This window comes from Geospiza fortis, unplaced genomic scaffold, assembly GCF_000277835.1.
Source record: "Geospiza fortis unplaced genomic scaffold, GeoFor_1.0 scaffold488, whole genome shotgun sequence".
In the NCBI taxonomy this organism is placed as follows: Eukaryota; Metazoa; Chordata; class Aves; order Passeriformes; family Thraupidae; genus Geospiza; species Geospiza fortis.
In genome coordinates this window covers 2,328,835-2,352,840 of record NW_005054365.1, presented here as the reverse complement: position 1 = coordinate 2,352,840, position 24,006 = coordinate 2,328,835, and the positions used below count along the sequence as shown (strand labels likewise).

At 40.9% G+C, this 24,006-nt stretch overlaps 1 protein-coding gene across 4 annotated transcripts; it reads right to left on the bottom strand.

The window, feature by feature from the left end:
- Positions 1-1,600: 1,600 nt before the first annotated feature.
- KATNAL2 (katanin catalytic subunit A1 like 2) lies at positions 1,601-23,710 on the bottom strand. 4 transcript variants are annotated; one of them, XM_014308303.2, is made up of 15 exons: positions 23,646-23,710; positions 23,079-23,245; positions 21,036-21,078; positions 20,501-20,624; positions 19,422-19,517; positions 18,797-18,895; positions 17,940-18,017; positions 14,690-14,788; positions 14,055-14,118; positions 12,853-12,971; positions 10,715-10,806; positions 9,062-9,172; positions 3,496-3,658; positions 2,351-2,453; positions 1,601-2,018 (listed from the first exon to the last, which is right to left on the bottom strand). In XM_014308303.2, the coding sequence occupies exons 1-15, from the start codon at positions 23,708-23,710 to the stop codon at positions 1,879-1,881; spliced, it is 1,563 nt and encodes a 520-aa protein (XP_014163778.1). In that variant the 3' UTR covers positions 1,601-1,878. The 4 variants fall into 4 exon arrangements, with proteins under 4 accessions (XP_014163778.1, XP_030915504.1, XP_014163777.2 ...); XM_031059644.1 differs by having other exon boundaries at positions 2,391-2,453; XM_014308302.2 differs by having other exon boundaries at positions 21,036-21,075.
- Positions 23,711-24,006: the final 296 nt, after the last annotated feature.

Sequence of the window (24,006 nt, the reverse complement as noted above, 5' to 3'; positions counted from 1 at the left end):
GGTGCCACATCCACATGGCTTTTAAATCCCTCCAGGTATGGGGACTGCACCACTGCCCTGGGCAGCTGTGCCAGGCCTGGACAATCTTTCCCAGGAAAAAATAATTCCAAATATCCAACCTGAACCTTCCCTGGTGCAACCTGAGGTTGTTTCCTCTCATCATGACACTTTCTGCCTGGGAGAAGAGACCTCTGAGGAACAGAAGCCGTCTTTAGATAGGGACTTGGGCCCTTGTACTGCCAGCTTCATTTTTTGTATAAATTCACACGTCTGGGTTTTGTGCCAGCCATTCTGAACCTGTTGGTTTCTGCTTGCAAGGATGGATGTGAGAGAGGTCTGTGGCCTGGGGTCACAGTCAGGTGCAGGAGGTGGGAGATGTAGCAGCAAAATCCTGTGAAGGTATTTCCCTTGGAGACTTCCAATAATGTGTGACTGATGCGGGAACTAAAAGGAACTGTCAGTGCCTCAGAGGTCCTGGAATGTGCTGGAAAGTTTGCACAACCCTGGTGCTTGGAATGCAGACACACACCAGCCCAAGGAAAACAGAGGGAGAACTGCATGGAGGGGAAGTGTCTTGCTGTGAAGGAAGCAGGATGAGAGAGGGCAGTGATAGGACCTGGAGCCTGAAAAAAGACAAAAAATGAAAAAATGTTGGAATTTCTGATGGGAAGAGTGCAGGACACGTGGCAGTGCTGGCTGCACCTGGCCACATGTGTGAGCAGGACAGTCCCGCGTGGGGGACATTTGGCACAGCCCTGCACAGCTCACTGCAGCCCCCACGGGCAGGGCAGGCTGGCACACCTGGGGAAGGAACTGCAGCATCCCTCCAAGGAGGACAGGCTGAGGGAGCTGGGGCTGTTCAGGGCTGTGAGAGGGCTCTCAGCCCTGGCTGTCCCTGGCTGTCCCTGTGTGCAAGGAGGGTCAGAGCAGGGCCCAGGATCTGCTCCATGCCCAGCAATGGCACCAGAGCCACCAGCAGGGACTGAGCCCAGCAATTCCCCTGCACAGGAGGCACAACTTCTGCCCTGAACAGAGACCAGACAGGGGAGGAGTGTCCCTCACCAGGGATATTCCAGAGCCCTCTGGACACAATGCTGCGTCCTGTGCTCTGGGATGGCCCTGCTGGAGCAGGGAGGTGGCACCAACTGTGATCCCCTCTGGTCCCTTCCAACATGGCCCATCCTGGGTTTCTGCAATTCTGCTTTATGGCTGGCTGCAAACCAGCATTGAGTAGCCACAAATACAGTTTTTAGTTAATTATCCTAAATTTGCTGATTTTCTGCAGTTTTTCTCTAATTCCTTGCCTTTTTCACCTTGGCAATACCCCAAACCAACAGTACAATAACATGCTTCAAGGCTTTGAACTCAGCTGAAAATAGTGACAAACTAGCCAAATTTACATGCCCTGCTAAGGTCCTGAATTTCACTGAAAGCTCCTATTTTGTGTTTCATTAAGAAGGGTGCAGTTCTCTGCTGGGAAAGCTACACTGACTGTGATGTTCTACAGAGTGTCAGAAATGGAGAATTACACTAATTGTGTATCTGCTTTTAAACTTTGCTCCAGTTCTACCTAAAATCTGTAATGAATAAAGACTGAGAATCAATCAATCAATCAATCAATCTTTTAAGTCTTTATACATAAAATTAAGGCTGCAGGCTTTGTTGCATAGGATTGTACCATCACACTAACTCCAAGAACTTTTTTGAATAAAGAATAACCACAACACCTTCACCCACCCCTGCATTTTGAAAGTAAAGATTTCCCTCTGACACTTGTCGCTGCATTTTGTTCCTTGAAACAACCCTTCCCCATGACCATTTGACCCTTTGGAGGCCACTTTGGATGGCAAATGGCTTGGAGGTTTTTGATTTTTCCTGTCAGACAGACTCAAATTCCCTCTGCCAAGCCGTGTACTTCTGGCTCAGATTCTTTGCTGATGGCTTGGTGTGGGTGATCACATCCAGGAAATCCTCGGTTGTGATTGTGTCCAGCTGGATCATGGGCAAGTTACTGTTACCTAAAGACAAGAGAATTGAATAAATTCTGTTACTATTTACCAAAATACACTTTTTTATATCCATGCCTAGTCCAACACTTAATGTAGGAAAACAACAGACTAAATGTAGTGAGATAAATTAAAAATTGCATTTGTGCTGAGAGCACAGATAATGACAGCTTTAAAAGAAGCCCTGATTTTTAGAAATTTAACAGGGTTTGGAACTGTAGATTTAAAAACTTTCCCAGGCAGATATCAGAGCTCCACCTGCTGGAGTTAGAATGTTCATTCCAAGAGTTACAGCAGGAAATCAGCATTTCCCAGGCCAGGTTCTCTGCTCAGAGCTGAGGTACCTGGCTGATGATTTTCAAGAGCATCGAAAATTTTCCTCACTGGTCTCATGGCTGCCTCCTTGCACACGAGTTTTATGTCTGAGCCAGAGTATCCATTTGTTTCCTGTGAGGGGATCAGAATGATACATTACAGTTCACGAATCAGACATAAATGGAATTTGCAGGCATATATATTGTGTATTTATTTATATAAATATTCGTGAAGTCTATTGCTGTCTGAAATGCACGTTTATATACACGCAGAAACACACACAAATATTTTTTTTTTGTACTGTTCACTCAAAATTATGTAGGTTGTTATTCTTTGAATGCCTGCTTTGAATGCCTGCTATGAATAGCTCATAGGACCAAGGAAAATACTGGGCATTTTTTTACTAAACGCCAGTTTTCTGTAGGTGAAATAAAACCCACCTTTCTGAGTCCATCCTCAGCTTTCCAGTTCATAAAATAAATGTATTTCCTTATGAGCCCAGAAATGAGCAGTATTGTCTGTAAACAGATGTAAGAATCTCAGCTGGGTAAAGTAAAATATTTAAGGGCTGGGACCTTGAGCAACTTGGGCTAATTGAAGGTGCTCCTGCTTATGGCTGGAGGTTGGAACAAGATTATCTCTGAAGTCCCTTACAGCCCAAACCATTTTAGGATTCTGTTTCCAAAGAATCCAGGATGTGACAAAGGGCTACACGAAGGAAGCTGGGGTACCTAGTGAATCTCTTCGCTGCCAAATGCTCTTTTCTGCCACAGCAGTGGAGCTGTGACAAACCCTCCCTACACAATTAACTGTTCATTACCCTGATGAATTGGAAGTGCTCCCAGCTTGGTGAGAGCAGTGATAAAATCTGCTGTTGCTGGATGTCTCCCTGTATTTAAGGCTGAAAAGCTGGCCCAGCAGAGAGGGCCAGCACACACCGTGCTGCGTGAAGACAGCGATTTCTGCGTGTGTCTGTGTGTGTGTGTCTGTCTGTCTGTGTGTCTGTGTGTGCCGTGCCCAGCCCCACATCCCACCAGTGCCCCTCTGGCTGGTTCCCAGGTGAATTGAGGAGGTGCCCAGCTCCCTGTGTGGCAGTGGCTGCACACCGAGGTGCTGTCCCAGCCCTGGAGGTGCTGTCCCAGCCGTGCCCAGGAGCAGCTGCAGCCCTGCCCACCTGGCTCAGCAGGCTGTAGTCCAGATCCGTCCTGAGCTTCACGCCGCCGCTGTTGCTCAGAGGGGGCAGCCAGTGCTGGATCATCACCCGCCGTGCCTCCTCGCTCGGCAGGGCCACCAGGATCCTCTTCTCCAGCCGCCGCAGCATGGCAGAGTCCAGCTCCCTGCAAGCACAGGACAACAGGGAGCATCTCAGCGTGGAGACTTGGCTTTGACAGCAACACCCTCGGCTAGCTGTGCCAAAAGAAAAAAAAAAGGGTTAATTATCCAGTGCATTCCTGTTCAGTGATATGCTACTTGTGACAGCGATGCTAACAATAACAACCAGAAGTCGCAGTTTCCATCCTTTGCCCTGGTACTCATCTGCAGCATGTCTCATCAGCAACATTTCCCTTTCCCCCTCTGCTATTAAGGAGTCACTACAAATTGCCTGTCTGGGGCACTCTCAGGACTAATTAATTGCTACTTAATAAGGGATGCTCAGTAGGTATAAAATCCAGACTGAAGGTCTTGCATGTGAGGCTGTGTATTATGGCAGAACAGAACACCAAACTGAGACTCCTCCTGCTATGCAAATTACAAATAATTGTTTATGTTATTACTATTTTTATTTGTTTTTATTTATATTTTTATTGTTATGAATAAACAGCCACATTATGAAAAATACCATGTGCAGGGTGAACATACTGGATAAATGTGTCAGTGAGCCAAAAACTCTGATTCTGTCAATGTCAACACTGGTTATGATGTTTTGTCTAAAAAAAAAAAGATAAGAAAAACGTCCTCTACCAGTCTTTCTCTACTGGCCCCATTCAGTCACAGACTCATTATTCCAGTTTAAAATATTATTTAGTCCTCATACCTGGCAAGAAAATCTCGTCCACGGGAAACCCACTTCAAAGTTTCTTGTACAGGCAGAAGAACAGAAGCTCTAAGCATCATTTCCACCTGTGCTGGCTGAGCACAAGGAACCAGCTGCTGGACGGTTGTACCTGCAACCTGGGACTGCAGTTACACTTAAATAAATCTCCCCCTATCTCCAATTTCCTGGGTGAAATATTTTTCCCAGCAAAGTCAATTTTAAAGCAACAAATGGAGTTTCTTGTTTCCTTCTAAAAGGAAACCCCCTTTTAGTTCACAGGGAGTTCAAAGCCAGCTCAAGATGGATTTGTAGCCCAACGCCAGAGCTGATTTCTGTCACCATTGTTGACTTATCCTTATTTTTTTTAACAGCAAGTTTCTATGGCATAGCACATGATAAAAAAACCCAAAAATGGGCTTCCAAATCCCCACACAGGTGTCTGCCCGACCTTAGCATGCCTGGCTGTCAGCTCTGCAGGAACAGAAGTGTCCCTCTCCCCACAATGTCTTGGTTTGGGAGGCCTTGTTCCACATGCACTGATCCAAACAATGAACATGAAAATCAGAAAACCAGGAGCTCAGAGGACAACAGGAATTCACTCAGATCCACCCTTGTGCTTGTAATCAAGGCCTCAGAAGTAAATACCAGAATTTGTTAATCAACAGCTGTTGCTATATTGACAATATTATTATTGCTATATTGATATTATTATTTTTATGCTGCTTCAGGTGCTGTCCAATGTTCAGTGCAATGCCTCTTGCAGAGGGTCCCACCCAGCATAGACAAAGAACCATGTTAGTCTCCTTTCATCTTCCAAATGTATTTTTCAGCTCAACTTCTTAAAATTGCCTTGCTTGGATGGAAATAATTACTCTGGCTGATTACCCTTTGCTGTTTTTTACCCATATTAATACCCACATTAACATCATCAGCAAAAGTTCTCAGGGTTTTAGAGGTGCCCACACAGGTATTCTAAAAAGCCTTTGCAGGTGAAGGACAACCACAGCCAGCCTCTGCAAATAGTCTGCAAATCCTCCAAATGACATTTTCATCACTCCTTCTGCTTCAGGCCCCCAAGAACACAGTTTCACAAGCACCCTCAGCCATGTTCTGTAAATAAGTCTCCAACAGAAGTCTCTGCTCTGCCCAGAGGAGCTCTGCCACAGCTGCTCTGTGGCTGTGCCATCCCCAGAGTGTTCAAAACCAGGGTGCTTGAACAACCTGGTCAGTGGAAGGTGTCCCTGCCCGTGGCAGGAGAGTGGAACTAGATGTGCTCTAAAGTGCCTGCCAACACAAACCACTCTGTGATTCTGTGATTCTGTTTATCCAGAAGGTTACGCTGACCTGTTGGCTGAAGAGGGAAATAAAGAAACAATGTTTTTGCTATCTTGAGTGTTTAGGTTGTTGCTGAATTGTTTTGTCAGTGATCAAATGCAAGGTTAAGTGACATTAACCAGAGCAGAATACAAAGCACTGAGCCAACCTAAATATTCTCTGAAACAACAGCCAATGGGAGTACTGAGAGATGCTCAAGAAAAGATAAACAAAGCTCTACAGATCCATAAGATGGATGGCTTTTTGCAATTAACATTAGGAGGCATCACAGATTCACAAAATGGTTTGGGTTGGAAGGTAAGAATCTATCCGTGTGCACCACAACTTCACCCATCCTGAGGGTAAGGGTGAGAAGAAAACAGCACTGCAATGAAAACTGAATTAAATGTGCTGATACAGTAGGAAACATTCACTCCATGATTAAGGATCTCTTTATTCCTTTACTAGCAAGGCCTTTATTTTATTTAATTACATTCAACCATTTCAACAAGTAATTTGTTAATAGAAACACCTTGCAGATGAGCAGCAGAAAGCAGGGCTGGGCAGCAAGCACAGGCCGAAGAGGAAGATCAATAGCTGCAGTGCAGCTTAGGACACTGTAAAGAGCTTTGTTTAGGCTTCTTTTCATTCTTCTAAAAGCAGCTTGGTACTAATTTTTTTTCCTGATCAATAAATATCTATGTTAAACAAATCTCTTGAAATCCAGCTTAACAACAAATGTTTGCAAGAGCACAGGCCAGTGCTGTGAAGCCACAGCTTAGGTGGCAGTAGGTCTTTTGATATTTTGTTGTGAAATATTCCCGTGGAGATGAAGTCTAGGTCTGACAGTAGGAGCTAAATGTCACCTAATGCTCATAAAAATAATCTGTAAATATATAGTTGGGATCCTAAAAGAGGTTTAAAACCTGCCGACCTCTCTGGAGGCAGATAATCCCAAATTCCTCAAGGCTGGAGAACCCCAGTGACGTGAAAGCTCAGGCTTTCACCAGGCTTTCCATCCTCCTCAAACACCTTTCTAAGCATTTGCCCAGCTCCTTCTTAAAGCATTTTCTCTGTGGTAGGAACATTTCCACCACACAAGAGAGAAAGTCCAGAAGGAAGTTCTAAAGTCTCAGATATAAAACTTTCAAAAGTGAACACCCCAGCTGTCACTCTTGTTCCAACACAGACTGACTGCTTTCTTTCTGGGCAGGTCCCTCAAAACAGAAACCTTGTCATTTTGTCTCAACCTTAAAAAAAGGCTGTCATTTTGGATGTTTCAAGGAAGCAATTTTGCAGAAATTAGAACTTCAGTATTATAAAATGATCAAAAATCAAATACATAAAATACTTAAAACTGAATTCTGTGTATTTTACACAACTTCCCAGAAAGCTTATTGATTGTATAAGGCAGATACAGGGTAACAAAACACATGCAAAAATCTCTCTGCATGGATTATTATCTCACAGGATAATTTAAGAGATCACACGTGCAATGCACTGCTCAGAGCTTCTTCAGAAAGGGCAACAATGCTGCAGGAACATAAACATTTATATTGTATTACCAACAGACAGACAAATGTATTAATACTGTATTAATTCTCTTTCAAACTTAACTGTCCACAAAGAGAACAGTTATTTTTTTCACCATTTTCTTACACAACTAGAATACAATTAAATCTCATTCAGCTCAGTTCCTTTTACATAGATATTGTAACAAAATGGGGAAGATTTTGCACTGATTTAAATTCATGAGTTTGTCCAAGACATAAATCCCTGAAACCAACACACAGACTTTGCTATTATGGCTATAAAAAGGAACCCATTGTAGCTCTGTACTCACACTTTTGGGCCAGAGTAGGGACCAGCCTCACTTAGTACAGTTAACTTCTATGCAAATTTTAGGTGTTCACACAGCCATTCTTTCATTTAAAGAGCCTGAAAACCCTGGACAAAACAAGCTAGGCTTACCTGCCACATGGAACTGATTGAAAATAATACCTTTGAGCCTCAATTCTCAGTCAAAAACTCCAAAAAAAACTTCTGTTGTTTAATTCTATCTGCCTGTTCCCTGGACCTTTTCAGCCAGGCCTGACAAAAAAGGGATCAGCTGACAAGAGGAATAAAACATTACCACAGACTTTGTGAGAGAACATTTGGTGATATGCACAACCAAAATGTGCATTTGTATGTTCAAAATAACACACGCTTTAGGACTTTAGACTTCTTTATAAGTACTTAAAAGAAAGCAGCTGTGGTTACACACCCAGTGACATTCAGACTCAAGATACTCCCAACAGTCTGCTGATCACAACCTGGAGCTCTCCAGTCACAAAGAGAGGCTCTTCCAACATTTGTACCCATGGCAACTTCGTAAGATTCAGCCAGAAATCACTGATCTTGAAAAACAATCCATAAATGAAGCCTGTAGCTTTGTGGGTGCAGAGTCCTCTCTGGCTCCCAGCTGGTTTTAGGTGCCCTGCTCTGTGTCTGTCATGCTGAAGAGCTGGGCAGGTGTCATCTCACTAAACAAAGCACCTCTAAGTCAAATTTCAAGTTTTGCCACTTGAAATGCAGCTGAACTGCTGCTCACATGAGGTCATTCCACAAACATGTCCCATTGGGCTCCAACAAATAACTCCCAGACTATGGCTTGAAGTCCCCTGGAAACAGGGCTGCTGTCTTCTCCTGTTCTGACCCATGTGAGAGGGAAACAGATCCACTGTTCTCCATGTGAGAGGGGAACAGATCCACTGTTCTCCATGTGCCTTTAGTGACAAGAGCATCCAGAAAGATCTCAGTGCTGTGAGGATCAGCATCTCCTCTCCTGAGCACTCACAGTTGTTACACTACAAATGTTACCTCCCTTCCTTCTCCTCTCCAACTTGTCTTGTTCCCAATACACATCCTGCCCAGCTTGATGAAATTCCACAGTTCAAATCTTAGACTGTTTTTTCTTCTATACTAAATTGTGTGAAGAAACTGGAGAATTTTGTCCCTCAACTTTTCAAAGTCACATTTGATACTAATAAAATCCAACATTCCTATTTACGGAGTATCCTTCTAAGCACCAGATGTTTTAAGCACCTTACAGTTCCAGGCTGAAAACCCTTCTTAGCTTAAACATAGTAAATAACTTGCCTATAAAGTCAAATACTCCATTTTAAATATTAGCAGCTGGTACAACCAGCATATGTTGACTTTATTATGGATTATTCTCATGTGACACAAATAGCAAGAATTGAAGAGTTTAAAAGTAAAAGCTCAAAATTAATCTTTAAATGCTTTAACCAAATATCAAGGCTTTTTCTGCAGAAGTCTAAATAAAATCTTTATCTGTGCTTAGAAGCTCATGAAAATGTATTCAAAATGTACTCTCTGGATCTCTTACCATGGCAGATTGGAAGCTGCTAAAACAAATACAAGATCATCAGATCGGGCCAGGCCATCCATCTGCACCAGTAATTCCGTTTTCATCCGCCGACTTCCTTCATGTTCACCACTACCAAGATTCAGAGAAACGGTATTTGCTCAGTGCATTAATCATCTCTATTTATACAGTGTCATTCACAGCAACTGAGCCCTTGTCACAGTTTTGCCCCAGTTCAAAGCATGATTAAGCTCCATTAGCTAACATCTAAGCATTAAAATCAAGCTTTCTAATGATTACTTAAATGGACTCTTTTTAGTGCATTAAAATGAGGAGAATTCACTCTTACTGAATCCAAAGAAAATATTTATTTGGTTTTTTCTTCATGTTAATCTCCATGCAAGACCAATATTTACTGCAAAATACCTAGGGCTCCAATTGATTGATTGACAGATTGATCTACAGCAGGGAATTCTTGTAATTCTTATATAGTGATAGTTGCCATTAAATAACTGGTACACCCTCCTCTTCAGAGTAGCATTTTTCCGTGACTGAATGTGAAATGGCCATAAGAAAATAAAACTACTACTGAATTCAACATTTTGCAAAATGTTCTATCAAAAGAAAACAGAAAAATACACTGTACTGATATGAATTTAGACAAGGGGCAGAGACCACACAGAAAGGATCCTTCTTCAAAAAAGGAGAACTTAAGCAAAGTGCTAAGAACTCTGGCCCCAATACAGGTAATCTGTTTTGCAGAAAACCAGCTGGAACTCTTGGTTCCAGATGTGAAGCTCTCGGAAACTCCTGGATCAAGCCCAGGGAAAACATCGGGACATTAGATGGTAAGGGCTGCAGTTCAGGTTTAATGACTTATTTCTGCAAAGGCATTCAAATATCAGTGCCAAGTCAGTATTTAATAACTCCATGTAAAAATAAGTACAGCATCTAGGATAAAAGTCCTTATTAGAATATATAACCCAGTGATGTTAATGAGAGCTTTTAAATGTACATATGAAGAACAAATCTGGCTCATAATTTGCATCTATTAAGTGAGAATGACTAGAAATATCATCTTTACAATAGGACATACTCTATTTACAAACAGTAAGCATACAATACAGACATACAATACAAGATATATATAAAATGATCATGTAATTCACTGTACATAAAATCCCCTGTAATGGGTTCCTAATGGTTGTAACAATATTTTTATATTTCTCTGGCTTCTTTCCCATCCCTAACCTTTTTTTAATATGTTTTTAACTAAAAATTCTCTTGTATCTTGGATTTAAGTAACAACATACTTACAGTCCTGCAATGGGAAGTCCTGACAATGCCACCAAAATCTGTCACTAATGGAAATGCCATTCCACTGTGTACACTCCCTATTACTCTGCCATGCCTGTGTTCAAAGCGTCACAAAACAAGCTACCTCTTACTTACCTCTAACAATTCCCCTGTTGTTTCCCTCACAACTGCCCTTTATTTCCATTTTAAACCCCTTTAAAGTACAGCACAACTGGTTATAAAGCCCTGCACCTCCCTCCCTCTTGCTGTCCCTGTAACCCCTTGCTGATTCCCAAAGAAGCTCTCTTGCTTCTCTGCTGTGACTGACACAAGCACAGCACCTCTCTCTTTTCATCCCAAAGCGGTCCCACCAGTTACCCAGGAACAGTGCCTCTTTGACTCATAACTGACTCCAGCTCATCCAGGAAAATTGTGGAAGGAGCGTGGTACCGGGCGAGCTCAAACAACACCTGCCAGAGAGAAGAGTAAATGTGAAACTGACACAAGAAGGCACTAAAGTGAACTGGCATGGAAGATAAATTAACAGCACCCACATCCCAGGGGATATCTGCTGGAAAAAAGCTCTGGATAGGCTGAGGGTCCCTGAATCCTCTCAAAATCTGAGAGGTTTGTAAAGGAGATATAAAGAACACAGCCTTGTAATCCTGTCTTTATGTGTAAATCTTTCTGTCTAAATCCTATCAGAGTACTCTGAGAATAATGGGATAGAAGAAAATGATCCATCAGAGGATTCTGGGAACTCCTAAATTGTTACTGAGATTAAACATGTGTCTTTTGTTGTTGCTCCATTTGTACTTTTTTTTTTTTTTAATAAGGATTTGTGGAAAAAAAAATGCAGGTCAGCTGAAGCATAATGAAAGAAAATGCACTGATTCTTTTGATAAGAATCAAGCACTCATTTTTTTCATGATCAAAACAAACATAAATTGCTTGAACAATCACAATTTAAAAAATGGACGGAAAGCTGAAACAAAAAATGTGGATCTGCTCTTTGGAGAACGAAGTTTCATCTAATTTTCTGTAAACATGAAGAGGCCTGTGTTAGGAGTAAGAAAACATTGTCAGTTCTTGAATAAAGTGTGTTTTGAGTTTTTAGATAAGTATCACTAACAGTATATTAGTCCAGCACTTTTAAATCTGAACACTTGAAAAATCGAATTTTAAAAGATGCGTATTATTTTCATCACTTTGAGCATGAAACACAGGGTTTTAAGTCATTTGCCCAGAGTAACAAGTAGACTATGACCAGGATACAATTTTACTAGAAATATAATATATAAAATACATAATATATAAAATACAGAAATAACATGTAGAACTAAGTAAAACAGGATGAGAGGACATGCCTCCAAATGACCACAAACCCCATACATACTTCCCCTTCACCACACACATGTGATTTTAGGATATAAATTCACACAATACTTTTCTTAGAGCTCTCTTGATCGACAATCTTACTGCATTTTTTGATTCTGCTGTAACTTTAATTAAGGGTAAAAAGCCACAAATTCAGTATCAATGCATGTGATGCAGCATGTTCACAAAAGCCTTCTGTATCATGGTGGCAGAAACCAGATTGTCCCCACACAGTCCTGCCAGAAAAGAAAATTCCAGGAAGCTACTTAGACAGATGTCAAGAGAATTAGTAAGAGAGAAAGGGAATGTCAGGAGAAAAATATGCAACTTTAAAGGACAAAGGAGGCAGGATGAGTAAGTGTGCTGTAGCGACTGCCTACATTTCAAGAAAGACAAACAATGCCATTTCCAGAGAATAGTTTGCTGTGGTTATCTGTTTCCAAGAGCTCTGCATTTACCTGAAGTGCAGCTCAAGAGATGAGGGTAAGGCAGGTTAAGGGCTTGTGGATTTCCACTGAGCTAGTGGATGTTATGGAGAGATTCAGATGGGCAAAGAACTCCCTTGTCACAAAGATCTTCCAGTCAAGTGCAGATGTAATGTTGTTTCAAGGAAGGTAGTTTGCTGGCAAGTGGGTAAATGCATTTTTGTGTATAAACTAGCAAGGACTCTGCATGGCTCAGCTGTGGTACAAAAGGTTCAGGGGTTCATGTGCAGCATTTTGTGCCACAAAGAACAATTAGGAATTTGGGAATCTAAATTTCATTTTGCCTAGGAGCCAACCCCTGAAAAATGGATGTGAAGTGCTCTGAAGAGGTCACTAAGCACACACTAGTTTGGAACTCTGATGGTCTGACTCCTGATCAGGCAGTCAAAGATCTTTGCTGCCTTCAAAACATCTGCTCCATCTTACATTACAGTACTGAAGTCCCACAGCAAGAATCCATTATGAGATTTCTACAGAAGTGATTAGTTGTTCCTGCTTTCAGAACTAGGTATAAACAAAGCCATGTTTTGTCTAAATCAGAAAAGATTATGAATATCAGAGGAACACTTGTTTCCAGTTCTGTGCTGAACCCAAGTTCTTCAAGGGGGAATATGATGTTTGCTAAAGTATAATGCATGAGAGAGGAATTCTTACCCGGACAAGTTTTTCTGAATCACCCCTCCATTTGCTGACAATGGTGGAGGCTGATATGTTGAAAAAGGTTGTATTGCATTCTGTGGCAACAGCCTTAGCAAGCAAAGTTTTTCCAGTACCTACAAACAACAGTGTTTGAGAAAATCACTCTCCAAAGTAATAAAATGTGAATGTTTGAACAATTTCCCCTCATCCTACTACCAGTCAGGTAAAACCAGTAAAAAACTCATAGGATGGTTTGGGTTGAAAGGGACCTTTAAATGCCATTGAGTCCAACACCCTGCAATGACCAGAGACACCTCCCACTGTCCCAGGCTGCTCCCCTGCCCTCTGGCCCTGGGAAGCCATTGCCTGGCTGCTGTCCCTGCATGCCTTGTCCCCAGTGGCTGTGCAGCTCTCCTGGAGCCCCTGGAGGCCCTGGCAGGGGCTCTGAGGTGTCCCTGGAGCCTTCTCTTGTGCAGCTGAGCAGCCCCAGCTGTGCCAGGCTGGCTCCAGAGCAGAGGGGCTCCAGCCCTCAGAATATTTTGCGGCCCTTTCAGGATTGTTTGGAGAAACTCGGGTAATACAGAACTGCAAATGCAGATTCTCCAGATCCTGAAGTAGCGCATGCTGAAATGGTCAGATGCCTTCTGTGGCAGAAACACCTAAACATTTGCAGGAAAAAATGGATTTCATTGCAGAGAGAGGCCTTGCAACCTGACTCAGGTGGTTCTTGTGCCCTCTGCCCCCTTCCAGCCACATCCTGGTGTCAAAATGGAGCAATGAGAGGAGGGAAGCTGCACTAACAAGGAAAACACCCAGCTAGAAGAAGGCAAAGCTTCCACCCCATTCCCAAAACAACCCCTAAAACAGAAGAAAGGAGTAAATCCATGGCAGATTTATTGACGTATCATAGGATCATGCCAATCTTGATTAAAATGGTCCAAGCTGAGTAAAACAGAGATCTGAGTTTTCATTCCCCTGAACTGCTAGTGTAAGTAATGTCTCTGGAAGATTCCACTATAAAAATAGCCAAGGCTCACAAGGAAGGGCAGGTTTGAGTGTCAGAGATGGACATAACCATCCAACATTCTCTCCTTTTAATTTATGTACAGAACATGCTCTTTCTTAACAATCTGATCTAATTAACATTGATGATTTATCCACAGGACAAAACAAAAAGCAGTGACAAACACAAAGATGCAGTAAAAAGCTCTCCATACCTGGTGGTCCATAGAGCAATAATCCTTTCCAAGGGGACAGAATGCCAGTAAACAGCTCTGGATACTGTAGGAAAGTAATTTAGGGATTAAAAACGTATCATCAAAAACAAACTGCAAGGGATTGTAGTCCTCACCTTCACAGCTCCTAGCACATTCAAGAAACATAAGAAATTTGAAGAGAGGCATAAAACCACACCAAAACAATGCGACATGTATGACCTGAGTACTGAGAAAAAATGCTGTATTTCTTATTTGAAATCTGCTTTCAGTGTTGGTTTTTGTTTTCAAGTGCAATTGATGTGACATTCTCTTCTGCAAGTAATTTTTCATGGAATTAATATATATCAATATAATATATAATTAATATCAAACCCAGCTCTTCTTACAATGCCAAAGGTGCCAAAGAATTGAACCTAACTCATACAATATTAGTACTGAAAGGTAATTTTCCTGTAGAAGAATGCAGGTGCCATTTTAGATAGAACAGGAATAGCTCCGGCATGAAACAAGAACACCAACAGCTCTAACAAAAATGGCTTACCAAGGCACAGAAATACTGGGAACTCTAAAACACCACTTTAACTGCAAGGAAACAAGCCCAACACTGGTTTTGTCAAAACTATTTAGCACCTTACCTTTATGGGGTAAACAACTGCTTCCTTGACCAGCCTTTTAGCTGCATTCAGTCCTATAATATCATCCCACTTCACATTTGGCTTATGGAGATAAATGTCCTGCAACACACATCACATCTTGTTAGCAAAACTCCTTCTGCAGTCAGATAATGACTCTGGCAAAGTAAAAGGATCGACTGAGGGATAAAATAGTGGTGCTGTTAAGTGATACAGGCTGTGTTATTTAACCCTAGGTACCAGGGACCTCCCAGGAGGGAAGCACACACAGCAATCACTTCCCCTCCAGGCCCCAGTGTCCCTAATGTATTCCTAGCAAATGTAGATGCTGAGCAGATCTTCCTCAGATCTGTTTTCTCTTAGTTTGATTTAGGAACCAACCAACATATCAAGAGCAACTGGGATGAGAAGGTTCACCAACCTGAATATTTTGTCTCTACTGATGCAAGTATTGGGTGTTTAAAAAAAGAAGTGAAAGTAATCATAGTGACACATTGGTTCAAGTTTACACCACGAATGGACTTCAGTAATTCAAATTACATCTCAATCTTTGAGCTGAAACACCTTTTGACACTCATTCCTCAGTGAATTTTTCTTCCCTCTTTTAAACATGTTTATTTCATAGTCACAAGTTCCACAGTTCACTCATGTGCAATGTGAAAATATTTTTTTTTAACTTGATGCTTAGTAACTTTATGGCTGGACGTATTACTTACTTTTTGGGTTTTTTTTTTAAACTTGATGCTCAGTAACTGTATGGCTGCACCTATTACTTACGTTATTACCTATTACAATGTTAATATCTATTATTTATGTTATTTCTTGCGTTGTAAGTAACAGCAAAAAATTTCTATTTACTCCACTCAATGCAAGATTTTATATGCTGCAAGAAAAGCTGTGAGAAACTGCAACAGGCAGAAATTTTTCCCCTAAGAATCTATCAAAAGATAGATGGTAATTAGTCTATGCCCTGAAACACTCACTAAATTGATTTCATTTAATTCATCAAACTTTCCAAATCTTCTATGAATCTTTCCATTTGCCTTTATAATATTTTGTGGCTTTGTGTTCCAGGGGCTAATTGCAAAAGATATCGCACCCTCAGTACAAATACTCAAGATAAATTCTGCTCTCCAACAAAAATAGTCCACACAGACTGAAGAAAAATTATGTGGTTGCATCCAAGGGGAAAAGTTAATACAATTAGAAAAAATTATTTATATAGAATAGATTACACTTTCCCTGTCTATTAACAGTGAATTAAGATGAATCAGATTTCTGCCATTAAGTAGAGACTTACATAACTGTTTCCAAATTAAATTAGATTGTGTAATGAAATAGATATAACATGCTATTTATTTGTATAGATTTATACAGTGTTGATTACCATAGCAACTAAGAACATACCATAATGGAGCACAATTCAAAAAACACACTATAACAAATGGAAAGCAATTTTTTATTGCATTTTTTGTTACTGTAGCAGCAAGAACAATATTATTTTAAAGGTCTACCATAAATAAAAGACCAGACAGGAATTGAAACAAATGAAAATTTTCTTATTTAAGGTTGGAAATTTCCTAAGACATTTCTTAAGTTCTACTCAACGTCAAATACAAAACTTGTGGACCAAGAATTTGAGCCATACACAGATATAAAAATCAGTCAGCAAAAGTCTTCCATGATTTTTATAAAGATGATTTTAAGCAGGTTTGCCCAAGATGTTACCACTCATGATATTTATATCCAGAAAGTCGTAACACTACCAAACACAGTGGTGCTGTGAATCCTTCCTGATGAGTGACTCATCCAAAAGTGGTGGATGCTAAGCACTTGTGTGAGCTGTAGCCACAGATCCCCAGCAGACCAGGGCTTGTTTGTTAGGCTACACCTCAACCCAGGAGTGAAATGAAATGCTGCTGTGGTTCCCTCCAGGGGTCAAGCTGCCCATCCTGGAGGAATCCCCAAGCCTAGGACATGGTGCATTATTGATGCTGCTCTGGCAGTGCTGGGATAAGGGCACTGCTTGCAGAGCTCACAGTCGCAGCATCTCTCCACTGCACCAGGGAGAAAGCACAGGGAGTGCAGATCCTTTGTGCACAGGCTGCACAAAGCAAGGCTCAGGCAAGTACTAACCCAATGGCCCCTGGGCTGTCCCAGCCAGGCTGTGACACAGCCCCAGGGCAGGGCCTGTCCCTGTGCCGGCGATGCTGAGGCACCTCCAGTGCTGGGGACAGCTCTGGGCCCTCAGGACAAGAGAGACACTGAGGGGCTGGAGCGTGTCCAGGGCAGGGAACGGAGCTGGGGAAGGGGCTGGAGCCCCAGGAGAGGCTGAGGGAGCTGGGAAGGGGCTGAGCCTGGAGCAAAGGAGGCTCAGGGGGGACCCTGTGGCTCTGCACAGCTCCTGACAGGAGGGGACAGCCGGGGGGTCGGGCTGTGCTCCCAGGGAACAGGGACAGGAGGAGAGGGAACGGCCTCAGGCTGGGCCAGGGGAGGGTCAGGGTGTACCTCAGGAGCAATTCCTTCATGGAAAGGTTTATCAAGCCTTGACACAGCTGCCTAGGGCAGCGGTGGAATCCTCATCCCTGCAGTTTAAAAGCCATGTTGATGTGGCACCTGGGGACACGGGTTAGTGGTGGCCTTGGCAGTGCTTGGCAGTGCTGACCTGATGACCTTAGATGGCTTTTCCAACCTAAATCATTCTCTGATTCAAAACCATGCAGCAATACCAGGGTTTAATAGTAATTTTGGTAGATGTCATCTAGTAGATACATTCAGAATTGAGATATTGCTGTGATACTGGCACACTGCCCACAGTGATTACAGCCCTGTGCCTGGAATGGAAACTGCTCCCAAAGGGCGGAATCAAGGTTTCTCCCACCATCTGATCACAGCTAGATAAAACATTAGATAATAGTTGGTTTTAGCTAATATATTTAAATCTCTCTTTCCAGTGAAGTATTGCACTTTTTTGTGTAGCAGAAAGGAAATCCATGACAGTCTGCACAGCATGATTAAATTACCTGTTCCCCATTAGAAAGGAATGGACTTAATGATTTCCTCCCACCGTGCATCAGAAAGAAGCATCACTACACGTAAAGAAATGAGTTGTTGGGGAGCTATGTGGAGGGAAAAATAACTTGCACATTCAAGAATGAGCACCATCAGTGACAGCAAAAAGAAGCAAACAGCATTCCTATATGACAAATATAACCAACATCTCTCTACAACTGACATGGAGATCTGCTCTTACTTTGCTTACAACCACAGCAAGTTCTCTCATCTCACCAGTCATGCCAGTAAAAGCACTAAGAGGTTTCAATAATCGTTCCTAAAAGAGAAAACCAAAAGTTTTTGTCAGATTGCAGGTATTTTTAGGCAAACTATTACATATTTTTTAAAAAACAGATACATTGTAGTAATTATCGACTTTTAAAGTTGTAGAAATATGTGTAATAATACAAATTTTAAAGTAAAACATATTTGCAGTGTCATATTTTCCTCTAACAGAATCTAACCCCTAATCTACATTAAAATGAGCAGCTTTCTTACTGCATTTATAGTCCTAAATATGACCTACATAGATGAAGAGGAGTGAAAAATATAACTGTAGGTCACAGTTTTGTCACATTCTCCTTTTTGATAGCTTCTTCCAGTGTAGCAAGTTGCCAGGCAGACAAGCACCAGGAAAGCTGGATGCACTATCTGAGAAGTTCTGGCTTGTGTGTGGACTGCTTACAGAAAATTTATCTCAACCATCAAAATTCTGTTGTTGTCTCAGCTGAGGCAAATGCTAGATACATACTGAGCTGAAAGGAACCAGGATTTCACTCCCAGAAGTTCTGCAGGTGTCTGTATTTTTTTTTTCATCTTAAGGCCTCATTTTTATTTGTTGCCTGCTTTCATATTCAGAATAAACAACTGTCATCAAATTAGACCACTATCAAGTATGGCTGTCCCTTCAGGGAGGAAATACACCTCTCAGAAATCCAAGGCCTTTCTTAGCACTTGGGAACAAAACCAACATTGTTGCAGTATTTTGCTTTGTTCCTGGTTGTACAAAACTCAAGTTCATATTGATTGGATGGAAATAGAAACAGAAACACTTACTGATGGATCTGGATCACAGTTAAGGCTGTTCAAGGGAATTCCATCTGGTGACACTCTGACAGCATCCTGAATCATCTTGTGGTAGTCAATTATTTGGCCCTAAAGAAGAAACAAATGTTGCTGTGGGCTTTAACACAGTGGTAGCACTACTCTCAAAAATACACTGGACCAAATTTTGCTTGCATTTACAACAGTGTGTTTACTTACTGCATATACAGTCCTAATTATGGCAAAAATTGACCCCAAAAACTGTGGTAGCAATGGGGATAGAACACACAACTCAGTCAATTCAATAATTTAACTGCAGAGCCTTTCATTATTTCATTCAGGAATTCAAAATTTATCTTCAATCTTAGTTATTTACCACCAGGCTTTAAAAATAGAAATATTCCTCTCTGAGTATGTTTGAAATAGTATTTAATGCAAAAAGTGCCTCCTATGCAAAGAATTATAATTTTTTTATAAAAAATTACAAAATGGACTCTATAGCTGACTATACAGAAACATTTTTATATAAAAATGGAGAAAAAAGCCTACCATTTGATATTTGTTAAAACCTCTGTGCTTTTTTTTTCCCCCCACATACATATTTCTCTGAGAAACCACAGACCAGGTTTCCACCAACCTTTCTTGGGTGAGAGCCGTCTCCTCCACTTTTGCTGATTCCTGAGATGCTTAAGCCAAAATCAGATTGATCCAGAGTATCTGCACCATCACTATCCTAAAGAAAAATGCCTTTTAAAACAGATGTGTTGCCAAGTAAATGGACTGAAGGTATTACAGGATAGGTATCATTCCCTCTCTTCACACAGGCCCAGATGAAGTTCCAAGAGAAATAATGATCATTTAAACACCACTGCAGATTTAACTGGACTTCACCTAACTGGTGACAGCAGTGAAAGCCACAGCTCTGGAGCTCAGCAGTGAAGTTATTCCATGTACTGAGCAGAAAACTGCATTTTACATAAGAAGCAGCTCTTATGAACAGTGGAAATGACAGGCCAAGTAAAAGGCACAGCATGTCAACTCAGAAATGAGGAGCTATTTTAGGAGCTATTTCAGTAACTTCACGGCAGTTACTGCTGTAAAATCCAAAAGGCAAAGTTTTGGGGTATTTTTAGGGGTAGCAATAGGTCAGAGAAGAGTTCCTCTGGATGCAGAAATATAGCCAGGCCCTTAAAAAAAAGGCTGCAATAGACACAGTGCTTGCCCACCAACCTGCTGTTCCTGTCCACCTTCTGTACAGGGATGATAATAAAGTAGATTTCACAGCAATCTCACCAAAATGAGACTCTCAAACCTAAACATTACAGACCCAAATTACTCTCCCAGTCTCAAGTAACTTATGCACTGTGAAGATGCTTACAACTGATACCACTTCATTCTTTATTTGTTTGTTTTGTTTTCTGGCACTAAATGATTAATATATTGGTATTAATGGAAACAAACCTCTGATTACTTTCAGTATAGGCTGGATTATATACCTCCTTTTCCTCTAATTTTTGCCTGTGACTGCCCCTAAACTCATGGCCAGAAATTCTCTCAAGGTTTTGCACCTATAATCCATAAGTGACAAAATCAGTAAGACCCATTAGTGCACAATTATTAATTGTGCAACTCCCATCCTCTTGCTGCCTACAGACTCCCCAGACAAAATCCTATTAATTTCAATTGTACTGCTGCCAAGATAAAGCATGTTTAAACCTGTCTGGGGCTCTCCTTGGTGGAGGATTTAGGTTCTGCTGTACTCCCAGCTGAAGTTTTTGATACTGATCGTTGCACTGTCTGTTGTTTGACCCTTGGCACATTCTGAGAAGAAGCTGCTGTCCTAGAATAAAGAAAAAAAAATGCAAGACTTCCATGACTTTTTTTTCCTTCAAAATATCAAAATACCAAAAGACTCCAAGCTTCCAAATAAAGCAATTTTAGGCTAACTTCTCTTCCACTGAAGTTATGGTGTTAATCTCAATCACAGCAGAGTTCAATGCTTACTTTTTTCAAACACCCCACCCCACTTTAACCACACTGCAGAAACTCTGTAAATTGTCTGCCTCTCCATTTGGGAAACAAGACTCTAATTTCCTCCAGCACACACAGAAAAAATGCACCACACAGTCAGGAGCATGGCTCTAGGCTTTGGTGCTTCTCTGGTATCACAGCATTATCTTAACCACTGTGCATATTTGCTTTTACTAGGAAAATTTTCTGCCCAGAAAAACGCCCCACACATATATCTCACCTTCTTGCTCTTCCTCCACTTCTCAGCTGTTGTTTATTTTCTGCTGAGGCAAAATTAATATTAAAATGGAAAATAATTAAGGATCTAAAAAGGGCAATTTAAACCCTTTTTCCCCTTTAAAAATATTTTTAAGCGCACAATAATGACCTTGGAAATAATAATGCATAAACAGGAACAGGAAAACAAAGAGGTGTTGGTGAGAGTGCTTTTGCTTCAATTTTTTTACATTTTAGCTCATTCAGTCTTTGGTTTCTCTGCTTACATTTTAAAATCAGTATCATGTTCACAGTAAAATGGACACCACCAGAAATTAGATTAAGTACAATAATTTAATATAGCACACAGAATGCTTATTTAATGCTAATAATTTTTTCGTTGCTGAATTGGGAAATCTGAATTTGCCTTATTCCTCTGAAGAGGAATCAAGTTCAGCATAACAAGACAGAATGAATGTCACATTGCAATAGCGGTTATCAAACTACGTTATCTTTTGCATTATTATAATTTTAAACAACTTCTGTCAAAGGAGAGCTTTTTTTCACAAAATGTCCAACTTGCAAAGCCCAGATGTGAACTCATAAAGCCAAGGATTTGTATGATGCTACCAGCATGCCCCTGGTTGCTCCAAAACACCTTTCCGTGTTCTCTGTACAATGCTTTCCACTCATGATTCTCACACAATAAAATAATCCTTCCCAAACAGTTATTTCCCTGAAGGAGCTTGGGAACATGGTGTGTTTAGGGGCAGCAGAGCTCATGGAGCAACCTGTAATCTTGCAGGTATATCTACAACATTTCCAACTCATTGGAAATGAGCATGGAAATGATCAACCTGTTTCTGTAGGACTTGCCAAGAGTGCTGCAAAGAATTCAGTTGGAAGGAGCACCACACCAAGGGTTTTATTTAGATATCCAAGTCTGGCAACAGGCACAATTTAGGGCATGGTGAAAACTGGATGCAGTGCAGGAGAAGAGGCTGCTTATGCTTTAGGGAAAAAGGATGATGCCTCCCTGCCAGCATGGTCACCAATCTGAGCTTAGGTAATAGCAGACTACTCCATGCCTGAGAAGCTTTACTGACCAAAAAATGCATAATGAGAGCTTTTAAGTGTCCAAGAGTGGCCTTTTGGGAATTCTTTTTTACTTAGATCATTGATTCAGTCTTGCCTACTGCTCTGACTATGATGTGAAAAAGTGCTTTATAATATTTTTTCACTCTTGCCTCTTAACAAATCCTTTTTGTTTTGTCCTGTAGGGCTGTTCTTCCTGTTTGTATTAACACCAATCCATCGGTTCTAGATGTACATGCCTTTTTCAAGCAAATTTCAGGATAATTTCAATTACTAAACCCTTTAAGCTGGAAAACACCTCTAAGACCATCCAGTCCAATCACTCCCCAATCCCTGCAGTGGCCACCACTGACCCATGTCCCCAAGTGCCACATCCACATGTGTTTTGAACCCTTCTGCTCCACCACTTCCTTACGCATTCTGTGCCAGGGTTTGACAATCATTTTCATGAGGAAATTTTTCCTAATGTCTAATCCAAACTTAAATCCTTCAAGCTCTCACTTATTCTCATACAGTTGTTACTATGGCTTCTCCAAGTTACATTTTGCGCTCAAGTGCAAAACCATTCAGGGTCATAACAGAATGCTCATATTCTGATTTGCCTCATTCTGTATCATTCATCCACTATTTTCTAACCATGAGAAGAAAGTGGATAAATATATCTCTGCCATAATGCTCTGTGCTTAGCTGACATTTTCCGATACCAAAGCAGCTTTCAAAAGACAGAAAAATGCCACCTTCTAGTTCCTTTATACAAAGAAAGGAGGAAAAACAGAAAGGCTCAAGGCGCCTCTTTTAATTCTGGTGTCTTGTGTGCTAGAACTTCAGATGTGTAACTGTACATTAAATTCAACATTACATTAAACTGAACATTAAATGCTGACATACATGACAAGGGCTATGAGCACAGCAGGGAAATAAACATTTTAGACTTTGTAAACAAAAGCTTTCTTTTTGGAACAGAGCCACATACCAGTGTCCAGGACCTTTTTGGTAATTCTAGGATACTTTTGAAATTTTACAAAATAGTAGCTTTCATATTCCATCAAAATTGTCTCAAGATCAATGTTGTCACAAACTTCAAAGCCACGTAAACCTAATTTTGTCTCTTGTTCCAAAGCATTTGCAGCATCAACATATCTGGCAATTTAAAAACAAAACAAACAAGGATCAAAAACTGAGGGTCATCATCTTACTCTGATTTCTGAAAGAAGAAGCAAACAATGGCACTAGAAAGCATATGGTATCTTTAACCGGTCCACCCTTTAACCCTATTTTTATAGAAGTATGAACTCTATTTTAATAAGCTTTGTTGGTTGATACAAAGTATTTTTAAATTATATAGAGAATTTTTGTTTCAGAAACTGAAACAATTTAGCAAAGCAAACTGCGAGGACACCTCATAGTAGTTTGCCACTTCCTCACATCAACCCAAGGCCCACACTGCCCATTCAGCCAACAGAGGACAGAAAGATGCAGTACAGCAGGTCAGATACACACAATCCCACAAGGGTAGAACAATATTATTTAAAAAACATACCCTTCCTCCATTAAATAATGCAAAATTAGAATGAGGAGATTTTTCCGACGAGCTTCTGTTCGCATCTCCTCCTGTGAATTAAGACAGAACTCAAGATCAAATGTAATATTCTCTTTATTGCTGTTAACAACATCTAAATGTAGCCTCTGGAAACAAACAAATTAGCACAACAGCATGTAAGAACTGTAAAACAACTCACTGTTAATAAACACAATGAAAGTGGTTTTCAATCTAATTTTTCTTACACATTATCAGGGCTACTGGATGGGTAGAAACCTTTTCCTAGAGAAGAGAAAATTATTTTAGGGTTGAACAAATAATTTACTTCCCTTACTATAGTTATGGCTCCCAACATGTTCAT

Excerpts from the sequence above, each read along its gene's own strand:
- KATNAL2 (XM_014308303.2), bottom strand. The coding sequence starts at position 23,710 with ATGCGAACAGAAGCTCGTCGGAAAAATCTCCTCATTCTAATTTTGCAT. Across the intron at positions 23,246-23,645 it reads CATTATTTAATGGAGGAAGG|ATATGTTGATGCTGCAAATG; the intron begins GTATGTTTTTTA and ends TTAAATTGCCAG. Across the intron at positions 2,454-3,495 it reads ACTACAGCCTGCTGAGCCAG|GAAACAAATGGATACTCTGG; the intron begins GTGGGCAGGGCT and ends ATCCCCTCACAG.